The sequence below is a fragment of the Macaca fascicularis genome, chromosome 20, assembly GCF_037993035.2.
Source record: "Macaca fascicularis isolate 582-1 chromosome 20, T2T-MFA8v1.1".
Classification (NCBI taxonomy): Eukaryota; Metazoa; Chordata; class Mammalia; order Primates; family Cercopithecidae; genus Macaca; species Macaca fascicularis.
The window spans coordinates 64,041,861-64,055,414 of NC_088394.1; the positions used below are offsets into that span (position 1 = coordinate 64,041,861).

The window sequence follows — 13,554 nt, forward strand, 5'->3', positions numbered from 1 at the left end:
AATAAATAGATAAATAAGTAAAAATAAAAAGTAAGAGATGAGCTACTCAGAAGGAATACGGAATAGAGTCTACCTCCTGCCACCGGATTCACCACTGTTTTCGTCCAGGGCTGAGCCCAACCACCTGGGTCACCTCGGGCTCCTGCCAACAGTCTTTCCTTGAACAACTGGTGGCTGAAATGAAGGATTCCCCTACCAACCACCAGCATTGGGAGACTATGCCACCAGACCCCACTGCAGAGAAGGAAACTCATGTCTGGTTCTATGTCCAAAACATTTATTTTCAGGAAATATTTGTGCCTGCACAACAGGGGAAATTTGTGGGGTGTCTGTGGCTTGCTACAGTGACATCTGGCAGGACTAACTGGGTCATCAGAGCCACAGAATAAGGACTGGGAAGGTGACCACAACTGCGAAGACTGGGGCCATGTTGGGGGAGGACTCTGAGAGTGGCAACTTGGCTGATAACTTGGGTGTCCAGTGTGTGGGAATCTCAGTGAGTTTCTGGTCTGAAGTCAGACTCTGTCTCTGACGCAGACGTGAGAGGTCGGAGCGGCAGGAACTGCTCAGCTGCTCATCCGGGAACTTGTCTTCCAACGGGCTTCGCCATTCATTTTCTTCCTGTACCTAGAGGTGGCAGTTGGTGCTCAGCTTCCACAGCTGTCCTCGACACACCTGCTCAGACCCCTCGGCTACTCTCTTGCCCAGCCCAGAGTACCTTTTCCACTCGACTGAAGACCCGCAGCAGGTTTCCGCGAAGGACACCCTGAAGCTCTTCCTTACTCCAGCCACGACTCAGCAACTCCTCTATCAGGACCGGGTATGTGGAAACGTCCTCCAGCCCCTGAGGGAATCTATGTGGCCACCAGCCAGTGGGTTTCAGACCTGATTCCCTGATCCTGACTGAGAACCACAGTCCAGGGTCCATGAAACCCCAGCCGTAGTCAGGTATGGGAAGTGGAGACTTGGAGAGAGTAGGTAATCTTCCTCTGCTCTTCATCCTTCAGAAGGAGGCCTCAAAACCTCCTTGAATATTTATCAAAACTCATTGAATCATACTATTAAGATCTATGCCTTTTACTGAATGCAAATGATCCCCCCTACCAACCAGAGTTAAAAAGAAGAAAATGGCCAGGTGTGGTGACTCACACCTGTAATCCCAGCACTTTGGGAGGACAAAGTGGGTGGATCATTTGAGGTCAGGAGTTCGAGACCAGCCTGGCCAACATGGTGAAACCCAGTCTCTACTAAATATACAAAAAAGAGGCCAGGCGTGGTGACTCACGCCTGTTATCGCAGCACTTTGGGAGGCCGAGGCAGGAGGATCACGAGGTCAGGAGATCGAGACCATCCTGGCTAACATGGTGAAACCCTGTCTCTACTAAAAGTACACAAAAATTAGCTGGGCGTGGTGGCGGGCGCCTGTAGTCCCAGCTACTCTGGAGGCCAAGGCAGGAGAATGGCTGAACCCGGGAGGCGGAGCTTACAGTGAGCCCAGATCATGCTACTGCACTCCAGCCTGGGCAACAGAGTGAGACTCTGTCTCCAAAGAAAGAAAGAAAGAAAATTAGCTGGGCATTGTGGTGCACGCCTATAATCCCAACTACTTGGGAAGCTGAGGCAGGAGATTTGCTTGAACCCAGGAAGCAGAGGTTCCAGTGAGCTGAGACTGCGCCACTGCACTCCAGGCTGGGCAACAGAGTGAGACTCCATCTCAAAAAAAAAAAAAAAAAGGAAGAAGAAGAAGAAAAGGCCCAGTGAGGTGTCTCAGGCCTGTAATCCCAGCATTTTAGGAGGCCAAGGCAGGAGGACCATTTGAGTCCAGGAGTTCAAGACCAGCCTGGGCAACATAGTGAGAACCCATCTCTGCAAAAAATAAAATTATCTGGGCATGATGGCACATGCCTGTAGCCACAGCTACTTGCAGGCTGAGATGGCAGGATCACTTGAGCCCAGAAAGTCAAGGCTGCAGTGAGCCAAGATTGCGCCACTGCACCCCAGCCTGGCCAATGGAGCAATACCCTGAGAAGAAAAGAAGAAGAATTAACAGAAGAAAAGGAAGAAAGAAGAAAGAGAAGAAGAAAGAAGGAGGAGGGGCCGGGCGCGGTGGCTCACGCCTGTAATCCCAGCACTTTGGGAGGCCGAGGCGGGCGGATCACAAGGTCAGGAGATCGAGACCACGGTGAAACCCCGTCTTTACTAAAAATACAAAAAATTAGCCGGGCGCGGTTGTGGGCGCCTGTAGTCCCAGCTACTCGGGAGGCTGAGGCAGGAGAATGGCGTGAACCCGGGAGGCGGAGCTTGCAGTGAGCCGAGATCGCGCCACTGCACTCCAGCCTGGGCGACAGAGCGAGACTCCGTCTCAAAAAAAAAAAAAAAAAAAGAAAGAAGGAGGAGGAGGAAGAGAAGGAGAAGGAGAAGGAAAAGGAGAAGGAGAGGAAGAGCTTCTTCAGAAAATAATGGTTGCAAACACAGCCACTGTGCACAGGGCAGAGAAGATGGTCAGCACACACCAGACCTTGCTGATGGTCTGTTCAGAGAGAGTGGGTCTACTGGGGCTGGGGGATGAGCTCTGTCTGGTAGTTTAGCCAAGTATAACATCCAAAGTGGGGTCACTGGGATGAAGACAAACAGGAGAACCCAAAGAACTGATCCTGGGAGTAGGGAGATGCCAGGTGGTCAAGGCCTAAAGGACATGATGGCTATGGTGACTGTGAAGTCCCCACCGCTGTACAGCTAGCTCCAGACAAGCCACAGGGAAGCACTCACTTGCCGGCCCCATCATAATCTCCGCCAATCCCAATGAACTTGGATCCGATGACTGCCTTGATGTGGTCGAAGTGATCTGGGGAGGGGGCAGGTGGAGAGTCAGCTGCGTAGGGCTTCCAGGGCAGGGGTGCCACTGGGGCTGGACGGCAGTGAGTCTCTTTGCAGCCTGTAGGCCAGGCAGGCTAATTCCTTCATGGCCTGCCACATAGCTTGGCAACCTGAGAACCCTGAGGTTCGACCTGAATGGATTCAGCTGGTTCTGGCCTGGACTTCAGGTTTGGAGTGGATCCACAGAGCCACCTGTCTGGGCCATTTCCCACCTAGGATTAAACCTGCCTCTAGTCTCTTTAGAATCTGGTAGGAACTCTTTTCTTTTCCTTTTTTATTTTTTCTGAGACAGTGTCTCGCTCTGTTGCCCAGGTTGGAGTGCGGTGGCACAATCTCGGCTCACTGCAAGCTCCGCCTCCTGGGTTCACGCCATTCTCCTGCCTCAGCCTCCTGAGTAGCTGGGACTACAGGCGCCCGCCACCACGCCTGGCTAATTTTTTGTACTTTTAGTAGAGACAGGGTTTCACCATGTTAGCCAGGATGGTGTCGATCTCCTGACCTCATGATCCGCCCGTCTCGGCCTCCCAAAGTGCTGGGATTACAGGCGTGAGCCACCGCGCCTGGCCGGTAGGAACTCTTTTCTATGGTTGTGGGAGATGACAGAGGGACAAAGAGTACAATCGACAAAGACCCCAGAGACCTAAGGGGCCTTCCAGTCTCTTGGCCAGAGGCTGAGGCAGGGTGCTTTTGTGACCCCCTGCAGAGGCGCAGACAGTTAGCACTCAGGTTCTATGTGTAGTTTCCTCCCTTATACCCATCAGGACTGCAGCATTGACTCTGTGGCTGCAGCTCCACATGACCAAGGTGCTGTGTACTGTCTATCATTGCATTTTTTTCAGTGAAACCACTGGGACAGTACTGAGGCCCTCCCAAGTCTTCAGGTGCAAATCAGAACTGTTCAGAGAGCCCAGGAGTAGGGGTTACCTGCTACAGTGGACACATTGGCTGACGGGTTGCACTGTATTACTCCCATGGACAGAGACACCATCACGATGCCACCGTTGTTCTTCTGCAGGGGCGGGCAAGTGGACACTCAGCCTGGCCCCTCAGCAAACTGCATTCCCACCCTGCCACCCTCTGGATCCCTGGAGGGGGTGTTCAGTCCTGGCTTCAGGAGTCAGAGGAAGTTTTACCTCTCTGGTTTTGTGTGAATGGCGGAGTCTAGGCCCTGGTCTGGCACAGGTGTCTTGGCACTTACTTTGAGGAGTAGAGGAATATACATATTTATCATCTAGAACCCCCCACTCCTGGATGTGGACTGTGGGGTTGTGGAGCAAAAGGTGTTCAGCCTGAAGTTACAGGAAGTGGAGGGAGCAGGGCCTCAGGTTTGAGGGCTCCTGTTTTTTGTTTTTGTCTTTGTTTTCCATGGCAGGGTCCCACTCTGTCACCCAGGCTGGAGTGCTGTGGTGTGATCTTGGCTCACTGCAACCTCCGCCTCCCAGGTTCCAGAGATTCTCCTGCCTCAGCCTCCCAAGTAGCCGGGATTACAGGAATATGCCACCACACCTGGCTAATTTTTGTATTTTTAGTAGAGATGGCGTTTCCCCATGTTGGCCAGGCTGGTCTTGAACTCCTGACCTGAAGTGATCCACCCACCTCTGCCTCCCAAAGTGCTGGGATTACAGGTGTGAGCCACCATGCCTGGCCAAAGGGCTCCTGGTTTGAACCTCTTGCTTGAGGTTCCTGTGCTGGGCAGTTTCTCACCAGAAGCTGCAGGATGTCATCAGGAACATTCCGAGCACTGTTGCATACACCCCGGGCAGCCGAGTGGGAGAAGATCACAGGTGCCTGTGATACTTCCAGGGCCCGCCGTGCCACAGCATCTGAGACGTGGGACAAGTCTACCATCATGCCCAGGCGGTTCATTTCTGCCACCACCTTCTGCAGGGACATGTTGGGGGAAGGGTATCAGGGATGCCCATGTGTGTACATTTATCTGTAAGAAACAGCTGGGGTGTGCACATCTGTGTGGGGTGGAGTTGTGAACCAGGGTCCTCACCTCACCAAAGCCAGTCAGCCCGCTGATGTTGTTGTAGAAGGAGTGGACTCCCTTAGCTGAGCTCTCTGCCCTGCAGGTGGCCAGGAAGCAGTCTAACTGGTAGCTGTTCCGTGGCCTCAAGAGCCTAGAGGCCCTACCCACCCTCCATCCCTGCAACCCCCTGAAACAAAAACAGGGATCCAAAATGGGCCATGCAAATGGGCCATGCCTGGCAGCAGGAGTGCCCTGCTGGGTCCAGTCTTTTTTTTTTTTTTTTTCCCCTTTTCTTTTTTTCTTTTTTTTTTTTTTGAGATAGAGTCTCGCTCTGTCTCCCAGGCGGGAGTGCAGTGGTGCGATCTTGGCTCACTGCAACTTGCACCTCCTGGGTTCAAGAGATTCTCGTGCCTCAGCCTCCCAAGTATCTGGGATTACAGGCATGAACCACCACGCATGGCTAATTTTTGTATTTTCCGTCAAGACAGGGTTTCACCATCTTGGCCAGGCTAGTCTCGAACTCCTGGCCTTTAGTCATCTGTCCGCCTCAGCCTCCCAAAGTGTTGCGATTACAGGTGTGAGCCACCGCATCTGGCCAGGGGTCCAGTCATATTCTGAAAACCAGAATCCCAGCTTCCCTCCCCACTCGAGTCAGTGCCAGACCCCATGGGTAAAGCTTGTTCTGGGACCACAGTGACCTCAGGCACATCTCTGCCCCTGCCGCGGCAGTCCCACACCATCTGTGCTAGGCTCACCAGGGCGTGTTGCAGGTGTGGGTGAGCGTCAGGTAGCGCACTCCCAGCATGTAGAAGGTACGTAAGACGGAGAGGCTATTGTCCAGCGAGTGGCCACCCTCCACACCGATGAGGCAGGCCAATTTCTGGGTGTCATTCAGAGCTGGGGGCAGGTAGGTCAGGTGATTACTCTCGAGGTCTGGAGTAGCTCAATCAAGTTCCTAACACTTCCCATCAACTCACCTACCTTTAGCCGAGGTCACAAGCTCCAGCTCAGAATAGGAGGCACACATGCGGCGAATGAGGTCAATCTGCTCCAGGGTGAGGCGCAGGGCATCCCGGTCCTGGGTCTGGCATGGAACGTAGGCTGACCAGAACTGGGGGGAAAGCCAGGGGTTGGCTTGGACAGGGGCTGCTTTGGAGCACCCTGGACTGCTCACAGCCTCCACAGCTGACACAGCACCCAGTGGGCCAGGAGGTCACATGTAATGCACTGCTTCTTCCACGGGGTCTTCCTGGCCACCAAACTGGTTCATTGTAGCCTCTGCAGCCCCCAGCATCCATATCATGACACTTTTTGGGTCACTATGGTAACTGAGTTCTCATGTGACTAACTTGTGATCTCTGGGGTCCCCACTCTCTCCAACATACCCCAGCAGCCATGCTGTGGCACCTCATGTATCCCTGTGGTACCTGGGCGCCCACGAGGCCATCTCTAAGCCTGTCCAGGCTGGTCTGGCCATAGCTGAAATTGCGCAGGTTAACATCCGGTAGCCCTTTCTGGTAAACCTGCCTCAGGACCAGGGGCAGGTCGTTGTGGCTGGAGGGATGTCAAGGCAGGGTCAGGTGAAGAACAGACAGATGGGCCTCTTAGCCCTCCAGTTCAGGAAGGACACATCTGGGGATCCCCATCCCACATTGTCACACGACTATACTGAGACCCCCTGAGGCCCGGGCTAGGAGTGCCCACCCAAGAGGGGGTGACAGAGGGGAAAGAGTATCCATGCATGACGGGAGAGGGCATCCAGGTGAGATGTGAGGGAGCCTCCTCCACAGCCCTGCATACTCTGGGACCCTCCCTTGCCCAGGAGTGCGCTCAGTCCCATAGCCCCCTTGCAGCAATTACGCACCCGTCCACTAGCGGGAAGTCCCGCATCAGGGCCCGTGCCTGCTCTCGCAGGCCCTGGGTGCTGGGACTACCGAGTGTGGTCGAGGGAGCGTAGGTGCCTGGCATGGTGTGGGCTCTGGAGGCGCCCAGCGTGGTGCGGACTCTGGGGGCGCCCGGCGTGGTGTAGACGCAGGTTACAGGCTGGAGCAGCAGCAGCAGGAGCAGGAGCAGGAGCAGCGGACTCAGCAGAGGCCACCGACCAAACGTGCCGGGACCCTTAAGGCCCGCGGGCTGCATGTTGTGCAGGGCCGGGCAGGCGGGCAGGGGTGGCGGTCAGAGAGCCTGAGAGGGGCGGGCGAGGGGCAGAGCGCGACGATGGAGTCCTGACCCTCGATTCAGGCCACCCGGCGGAGTGGCCTCACGAGGAGGGTAACGAAGTCACAGGGCCCCGCGAAGGATGTGCGGGGAGCGGCGGCACCGCACAGTGTGGCCACCAGGGGGCGCCCAGCCCTCCAGCCGTCATCCCCAAGGGCGCTCCCGCTGGCTGGGCGGATCCCTGTCCTGGGCACCCACTCGCGGCCTGTCTCAGGCCCCTCCACTCTCCCTGTTACCCCTCTCACTGTCCCCAGGGGTCCGACCCAGGTGGCTCCTCTGCTGCCCCTAGGCCCCCTCTCTAAGAGAGAGGGCCTGGGGTGCTTCTCCCAAACAGTGGCCCTCTGCCCTGCCCTGGGAGATCTGCGGACCACATCATGTCCCCAGCCGCCTGCAACATGTCCCGGCCACACCCAGGGCCACATGTGTCCCTGTGACCACAGTGCTCTGGGCTCTGGATTTCCTGGTGCTGGGTTGTGTGGGTGGGTGTGGGGGAGGAGATAGGCTCTGGAAATGAGGGGTTAACCCTGTGGACTGGATTCAGGAAGGGGCCCCCTGGCCCTGGCCTTCTGTCTCCCGTAATTTAGGCCCTCAAGTCTATACCTAGGGCCTCAAGTCTATACCCTGGGGACTCTCCCAGCTACTAGGACCTGTCAGGAGCACCCCTCTGTCCCCCCCCACCCCACGTTCTCCAATCAGCCTTAGGAAAGAGCTCCTTCCTAAGGATCTGCCACACCTCCCCAGGACCCCAGTGGAGGGATGAGGGCAGAGCAAGCATCTGGCCACTGCCGGGGAACATTCACTCAACAGAGCAGGAACCCACCCAGCCATCTGCATGGAAGGAAATGAAATCATATCTAGGGCAGCAGAGTCCCCGACCACAGCACCTTCCTCCTAGAGCTTCTGGCTGCACTGCTGGCCAGGATACCTCCTACCTCTGTGAGGAAGCCCCAGCCTCGTCCAGGTCAGGAGTAAGGGGCCTGAGGAAAGGCCTGCCACCTGGGTTCTGCAGCCACACTCTTCTTATCTTGTGGCTCTTGTGACTGGAGCGCTCACGGAAACCTCCAGGGCTGAGTTCTCTTCCTTGACAACAGGCCCCACCCCATTCCCAGCCTGGGGCCCTCAACCTAGGTGCCTCCTCCAGGAAGGACCCCCCAACCACACAAGCACACAAGCACACAATCACACATCCATAAGGGATGTGCCTGCTCACAGAAGCCCCACCACCTGAGAGCTTCAGGGACTGTGGCCAAACCCCTTGGTCCTCAGAGACCTTTGCTTCCTCCTGCCCCTCAGGCTCTCAAGACTCTGCTCTGAACCTTGGCACCCACTGAAGCTGCTCCATCTTTGGAGTCTCCCCTACGTGGCAGGGCCGATCAGTGCATGGGTAGTGTGACCTAAACCTGACAACTAGAGATGCAAGAAGGCCTCCTAAAAAGAAAATAAGCCAGCTCTTCCAAAGGGATTGGAGGTCCCAAGCTACCCAGGAGGGGAAGTGATCCTAGCTTTGATGTATTTTAGGGACTGCACATTTGATGTTGCCCAGTGTCTGCTGTCCAGGAGGAAGGCAGATTGATGACCAAGTGCTCGAGGTGGGTTAACTCTCACGTCTACTGCTGCCGAAGGGGACCTTTTATTGTTTGTTTGTTTTGAGACAGAGTCTCACTTTGTTGCCCAGGCTAGAGTGTAGTGGCACAATCTCGGCTCACTGCAATCTCTGCCTCCTGGGTTCAAGCGGTTCTTGTGCTTTAACCTCCCGAGTAGCTGGGACTACAGACATGTGCCACCAAGCCTGGCTAAATTTTGTATGTTTAGTAGAGATGGGGTTTTGCCATGTTGCCCAGGCTGGTCTCAAACTCCTGGTCTCAAGCAATCTGTCTGCCTCAGCCTCCCAAAATGCTGGGATTACTGGGGTAAACTACCACACCCAGGCTTTTTTTTTTTTTTTTCTGAGACAAAGTCTTGCTCTGTCGCCCAGGCCGGAGTGCAGTGGCCGGATCTCAGCTCACTGCAAGCTCCACCTCCCAGGTTTATGCCATTCTCCTGCCTCAGCCTCCCGAATAGCTGGGACTACAGGCGCCCGCCACCTCGCCCAGCTAGTTTTTTGTATTTTTTAGTAGAGATGGGGTTTCACCGTGTTAGCCAGGATGGTCTCGATCTCCTGACCTCGTGCTCCGCCTGTCTCGGCCTCCCAAAGTGCTGGAATTACAGGCTTGAACCACTGCGCCCAGCCCAAATTTTTTTAAATGAAAGAAATAGATATGGTTTCTCTATAGGGAATGGGCTGGAGGTCAGGAGATCAGGAGGGGACAAGGAATGAAGGGGCCTGTGCGGGGGAGAAGCAGTGGGAACAGGAAAGACACATACCTGGGAGATGTTTGGAGGTTGAACCCACAGGATTTGGAGATGCTTTGAAGCAGGGTTGGTGGGAGACAGTAAGGAGGTATCAGCGGTGACACTTAGGGTCGGCTCTGGAGTCAGGCCCTGAGTTTCCCTGCCTCTGCCTCGTTTCCATTCTGCCCACTGCCAGCATCTAGCTAACTTAGATTATAGCCTCTGACCCCAAATTATTCCTATTCTCAGGTCTGTGTCACTGATATTGGCAGATCCTAAGACAAGACTTCACTAGTGTGTGCTATTTCCCCTGCAAGGGGGAGAGCACAGAGATGGCTTTGGGTGAGGTTATGGGGAGGATAGACCACCTTGTTGGCTAACACTTGTTTACCTCTGGGGCATGAGTGTTCATGTGAGCCACCATGCCTGGCCTATTCCTCTTTTAACAAAATCTAGTAGGACATGGTGGCTCATGCCTTTAATCCCAGTAATTTGGGAGTCGAGGTAAGAGGATCTCTTGAAGGCAGAGGTTTGAGACCAGTCTAGACGACATAGTGAGAACTCTCTCTAAGAAAAAAAAAGGTGGTGCATGCCTGTGGTCCCAGGTACTTAGGAGGCTGAGGTGGGAGGTTCGCCTGAGCCCAGGAGTTTAAGGTTGCAGTGAGTTATGATTGCACCACTGCTCCCTAGCCTGGGCAACAGAGTGAGACCTCATCTCTAACAAAACAAAAACAAAAGCCAATGCATCCTCCTGCCTAAAGCTCTTCTGTGGCTTCTCATTGCAGAAATCTACCAAATTTCTTTCTTTGGCTTTCAACTCCTGGAGAGTCTGCTCCCACCAGCCTCTCCAGTCTCAGCAAATAGAACTAACCTTCCTGTCCTCCAAAATCTCACCACATCAGTGATGCTACGTCCCACCACAGGGCCTTGGTGCAATCTCAGCCTCCAACTGGTAGGGCTGTTGAGGCAAAGCCAGGATAGGAAATCTTACTACAAGGAAGGAGTAGGTAGGTGAGCAGCTTTTCCCTCTACTTCCTCTTCTATGCAGTGTTTGCATAGATCAAGACCTGCAGAGGAGGCAGCGGTAGAAACAGTTTGCTCCAAGGACCAAACTTATTCTGGTGTGCAGCTCACCCGCCCCTACTCATCTCCAGTGTATTTCAAGAGTTTGCAGAGAAGGAAAAGGTCAGGCTGAGTTATAGGTGCACAGGCTGCCTCCCATGCTCAGAGTGCAGGGGTGGGGTGCAGGTGGGGCTTACTCAGTATCCAGCAGTGCCCAGATGATGATCATCTGCATCCAAGCCCCCTGGTCCTGGAGACTCATGCTTCCCTTTGATGTTGCCCTGGATCTGCTCCCTTGATGTCTGATACAGACAATTCCCAAGAAACGATAGTCTTCCAAGCCAGAAAACAGCCTGGCCACTGTAGACAAACATCCTCCAATCACCAAGCTGAAGCCACCCTTCCCGAAATGGCAAATAGCTAACATAACATTTTTCTTCCTCAAAAGGCAGTCAATGTTTATCTTTCTAGGAGAAGTGCAATAACCCCAAATGCGTCTTTTATCTCCTGAATCTCCTGAATGCATCTCGAACCTTCTCCTCAACCCCTACCAACCCCTACCCTGCCAGCCTCTCTGTTCAACATTCCTGGGGTGCTTTTTTTTTTTTTTTTTTTGGAGACAGAGTTTTGTTCTTGTTGTTCTTGTTGCCCAGGCTGTAGTGCAGTGGCATGATCTCGACTCACTGCAACCTCCACCTCCCAGGTTCAGGCGATTCTCCTGCCTCAGCCTCGCAAGTAGCTGGGATTACAGGCATGCACCACCATGCCTGGCTAATTTATATATATATATTTTTTAGTAGAGACGGGATTTCACCATGTTGATCAGGCTGGATGGTCTGGAACTCCTGACCTCGAGTGACCCACCAGCCTCGGCCTCCGAAAGTGCTGGGATTACAGGCATGAGACACTGCACCCAGCCTTTTTTTCTTTTTCTTTTTTTTTGAGACAGGGTCTTGCTCTGTTGCCCAGGCTGGAGTGCAATGGTGCCATCTTGGCTCACTGCAACCTCTGCCTCCCAGGTTCAAGCAATCCTCCCACCCCAACCTCCCTAGTAGCTGGAGCTACAGGCATGCACCACCATACCCAGCTAATTTTTGTATATTTAGTAGAGACGGAATTTCACCACATTGGCCGTGAACTCCTGGCCTCAGATGATCCACCCGCCTTGGACTCCCAAAGTGCTGGGATTACAGGACTGAGCCACCGTGCCTGGTCCTGGGTTGCTTTTTGATGGAGATGATTGATGACTTCGGTCCCATGTGTGCCATTGAGTTCCTCTTGCAGCTGGGCTCTGCCTGATTTCAGGCAGTACCGAGGATCTGGGACACAAGGTTGCATGCTATCCCATGTCCTTGAGGTAGTGCCATCAGCCGAGGGTGGGGAGGGGACTGGAGGGCCCTGGGGTGCAAGAACTGGATCCAGCAAGGCCTTCAAAAGTATCTCAGGGAAATTAGCTGGGCACAGTGTCAGGCGCCTGTAGTCCCAGCTACTTGGGAGGCTGAGGCAGGAGAATGGCGTGAACCTGGGAGGCAGAGCTTGCAGTGAGCCGAGATTGTGCCACTAGACTCCAGCCTGGGTGACAGAGCAAGACTCCATCTCAAAAAAAAAAAAAAACCTCAGGGGACAGGAGGTGGTGGCTCATGCCTGTAATCCTAGCACTTTGGGAGGCCAAGGCATGAGGATTGCTTGAGGCCAGGAGTTCAAGACCAGCCTGGGAAACATAGTGAGACCCCTTCTCTAAAAATTGTTTAAAAAGTAGCTGGGCATGGTGGCACACGCCTGTAGTCCCAGCTACTCAGGAGGCTGAGGTGGGAGAATTGCTTGAGCTCAGGAGTTAGAGGCTACAGTGAGCTATGGTCGCTCCACTGCATTCCAGCATCTGGGCAGAGCAAGACCCTGTCTTAAAAATAAAATACCTGGCTGGGCGCGGTGGCTCACGCCTGTAATCCCAGCACTTTGGGAGGCCAAGGTGGGTAGATCACGAGGTCAGGAGATCGAGACCATCCTGGCTAACACTGTGAAACCCTGTCTGTATTAAAAATACAAAAAATTAGCCGGGCGTGGTGGCAGGCGCCTGTAGTCCCAGCTACTCGGGAGGCTGAGGCAGGAGAATGGCGTGAACCCAGGAGGCGAAGCTTGCAGTGAGCCGAGATTGTGCCACTGCACTCCAGCCTGGGCGACAGAGTGAGACTCCGTCTCAAAAAAATAAATAAATAAAAATAAATAAATAAATAAAATACCTTTTCTGAAACATTTTTCGTAAGATAAAAAATGAGGCCGGGCGCGGTGGCTCAAGCCTGTAATCCCAGCACTTTGGGAGGCCGAGATGGGCGGATCACGAGGTCAGGAGATCGAGACCATCCTGGCTAACACAGTGAAACCCCGTCTCTACTAAAAAATACAAAAAACTAGCCGGGCGAGGTGGCGGGCGCCTGTAGTCCCAGCTACTCGGGAGGCTGAGGCAGGAGAATGGCGTAAACCCGGGAGGCGGAGCTTGCAGTGAGCTGAGATTCGGCCACTGCACTCCAGCCCGGGCGACAGAGCAAGACTCCCTCTCAAAAAAAAAAAAAAAAAAAAGAAAAAGAAAAAGAAAAAGAAAAGAAGGAAAGGAGGAAAGAAGGAAGGAAAGAAGGAAGGAAGAAAGAAAACAAAAGAGAAAAGAAAATTTTTAAAAGGTTGGGTATGGTGGCTCATGCCTGTAATCCCAGCACTTTAGGAGGCCAATTGCTTGAGCTCAGGAGTTAGAGAGCAGCCTAGGCAACATGATGAAACCCTGTCTTTACAAAAAATACAAAAGTTAGCCAGGTGTGGTGGTGCACACCTGTAATCCCAGCTACTTGGGAGGCTGCAGCAGGAGAATCGCTTGAACCCAGGAAGTGGAGGTTGCAGTGAGCTGAGATCGTGCTACTGCACTCCATCCTGGGCAACTAGAGCGAAACTCTGTCTTTAAAAAAAAAAATTCCTGGCCGGGCGCGGTGGCTCAAGCCTGTAATCCCAGCACTTTGGGAGGCCAAGACGGGCGGATCACGAGGTCAGGAGATCGAGACCATCCTGGCTAACCCCATGAAACCCCGTCTCTACTAAAAAAAATACAA

General features: G+C 53.7%; 1 protein-coding gene across 20 annotated transcripts; it reads right to left on the reverse strand.

The window, feature by feature from the left end:
• Nucleotides 1-260: 260 nt before the first annotated feature.
• On the reverse strand, nt 261-10,763 carry DPEP2 (dipeptidase 2). 20 transcript variants are annotated; one of them, XM_074027411.1, is made up of 11 exons: nt 10,657-10,763; nt 6,714-7,033; nt 6,277-6,403; nt 5,831-5,960; nt 5,605-5,746; nt 4,877-4,946; nt 4,582-4,758; nt 3,802-3,886; nt 2,770-2,845; nt 719-854; nt 261-627 (listed from the first exon to the last, which is right to left on the reverse strand). In XM_074027411.1, exons 2-11 carry the CDS (start codon nt 6,986-6,988, stop codon nt 373-375), a joined length of 1,473 nt encoding a protein of 490 aa, XP_073883512.1. In that variant the 5' UTR covers nt 6,989-7,033; nt 10,657-10,763; the 3' UTR covers nt 261-372. The 20 variants fall into 20 exon arrangements, 15 of the variants coding, with proteins under 15 accessions (XP_073883512.1, XP_045238611.1, XP_015298265.2 ...); XM_045382676.2 differs by having other exon boundaries at nt 6,235-6,403; XM_015442779.3 differs by lacking the exon at nt 10,657-10,763 and adding an exon at nt 7,999-8,108.
• Between the last annotated feature and the right edge of the window lie 2,791 nt (nt 10,764-13,554).

Excerpts from the sequence above, each read along its gene's own strand:
- DPEP2 (XM_045382676.2), bottom strand. The coding sequence starts at position 6,988 with ATGCAGCCCGCGGGCCTTAAGGGTCCCGGCACGTTTGGTCGGTGGCCT. Across the intron at positions 5,961-6,234 it reads GCCACAGCATGGCTGCTGGG|TTCTGGTCAGCCTACGTTCC; the intron begins GTATGTTGGAGA and ends CTTTCCCCCCAG. Across the intron at positions 628-718 it reads TCTTCAGTCGAGTGGAAAAG|GTACAGGAAGAAAATGAATG; the intron begins GTACTCTGGGCT and ends TGCCACCTCTAG.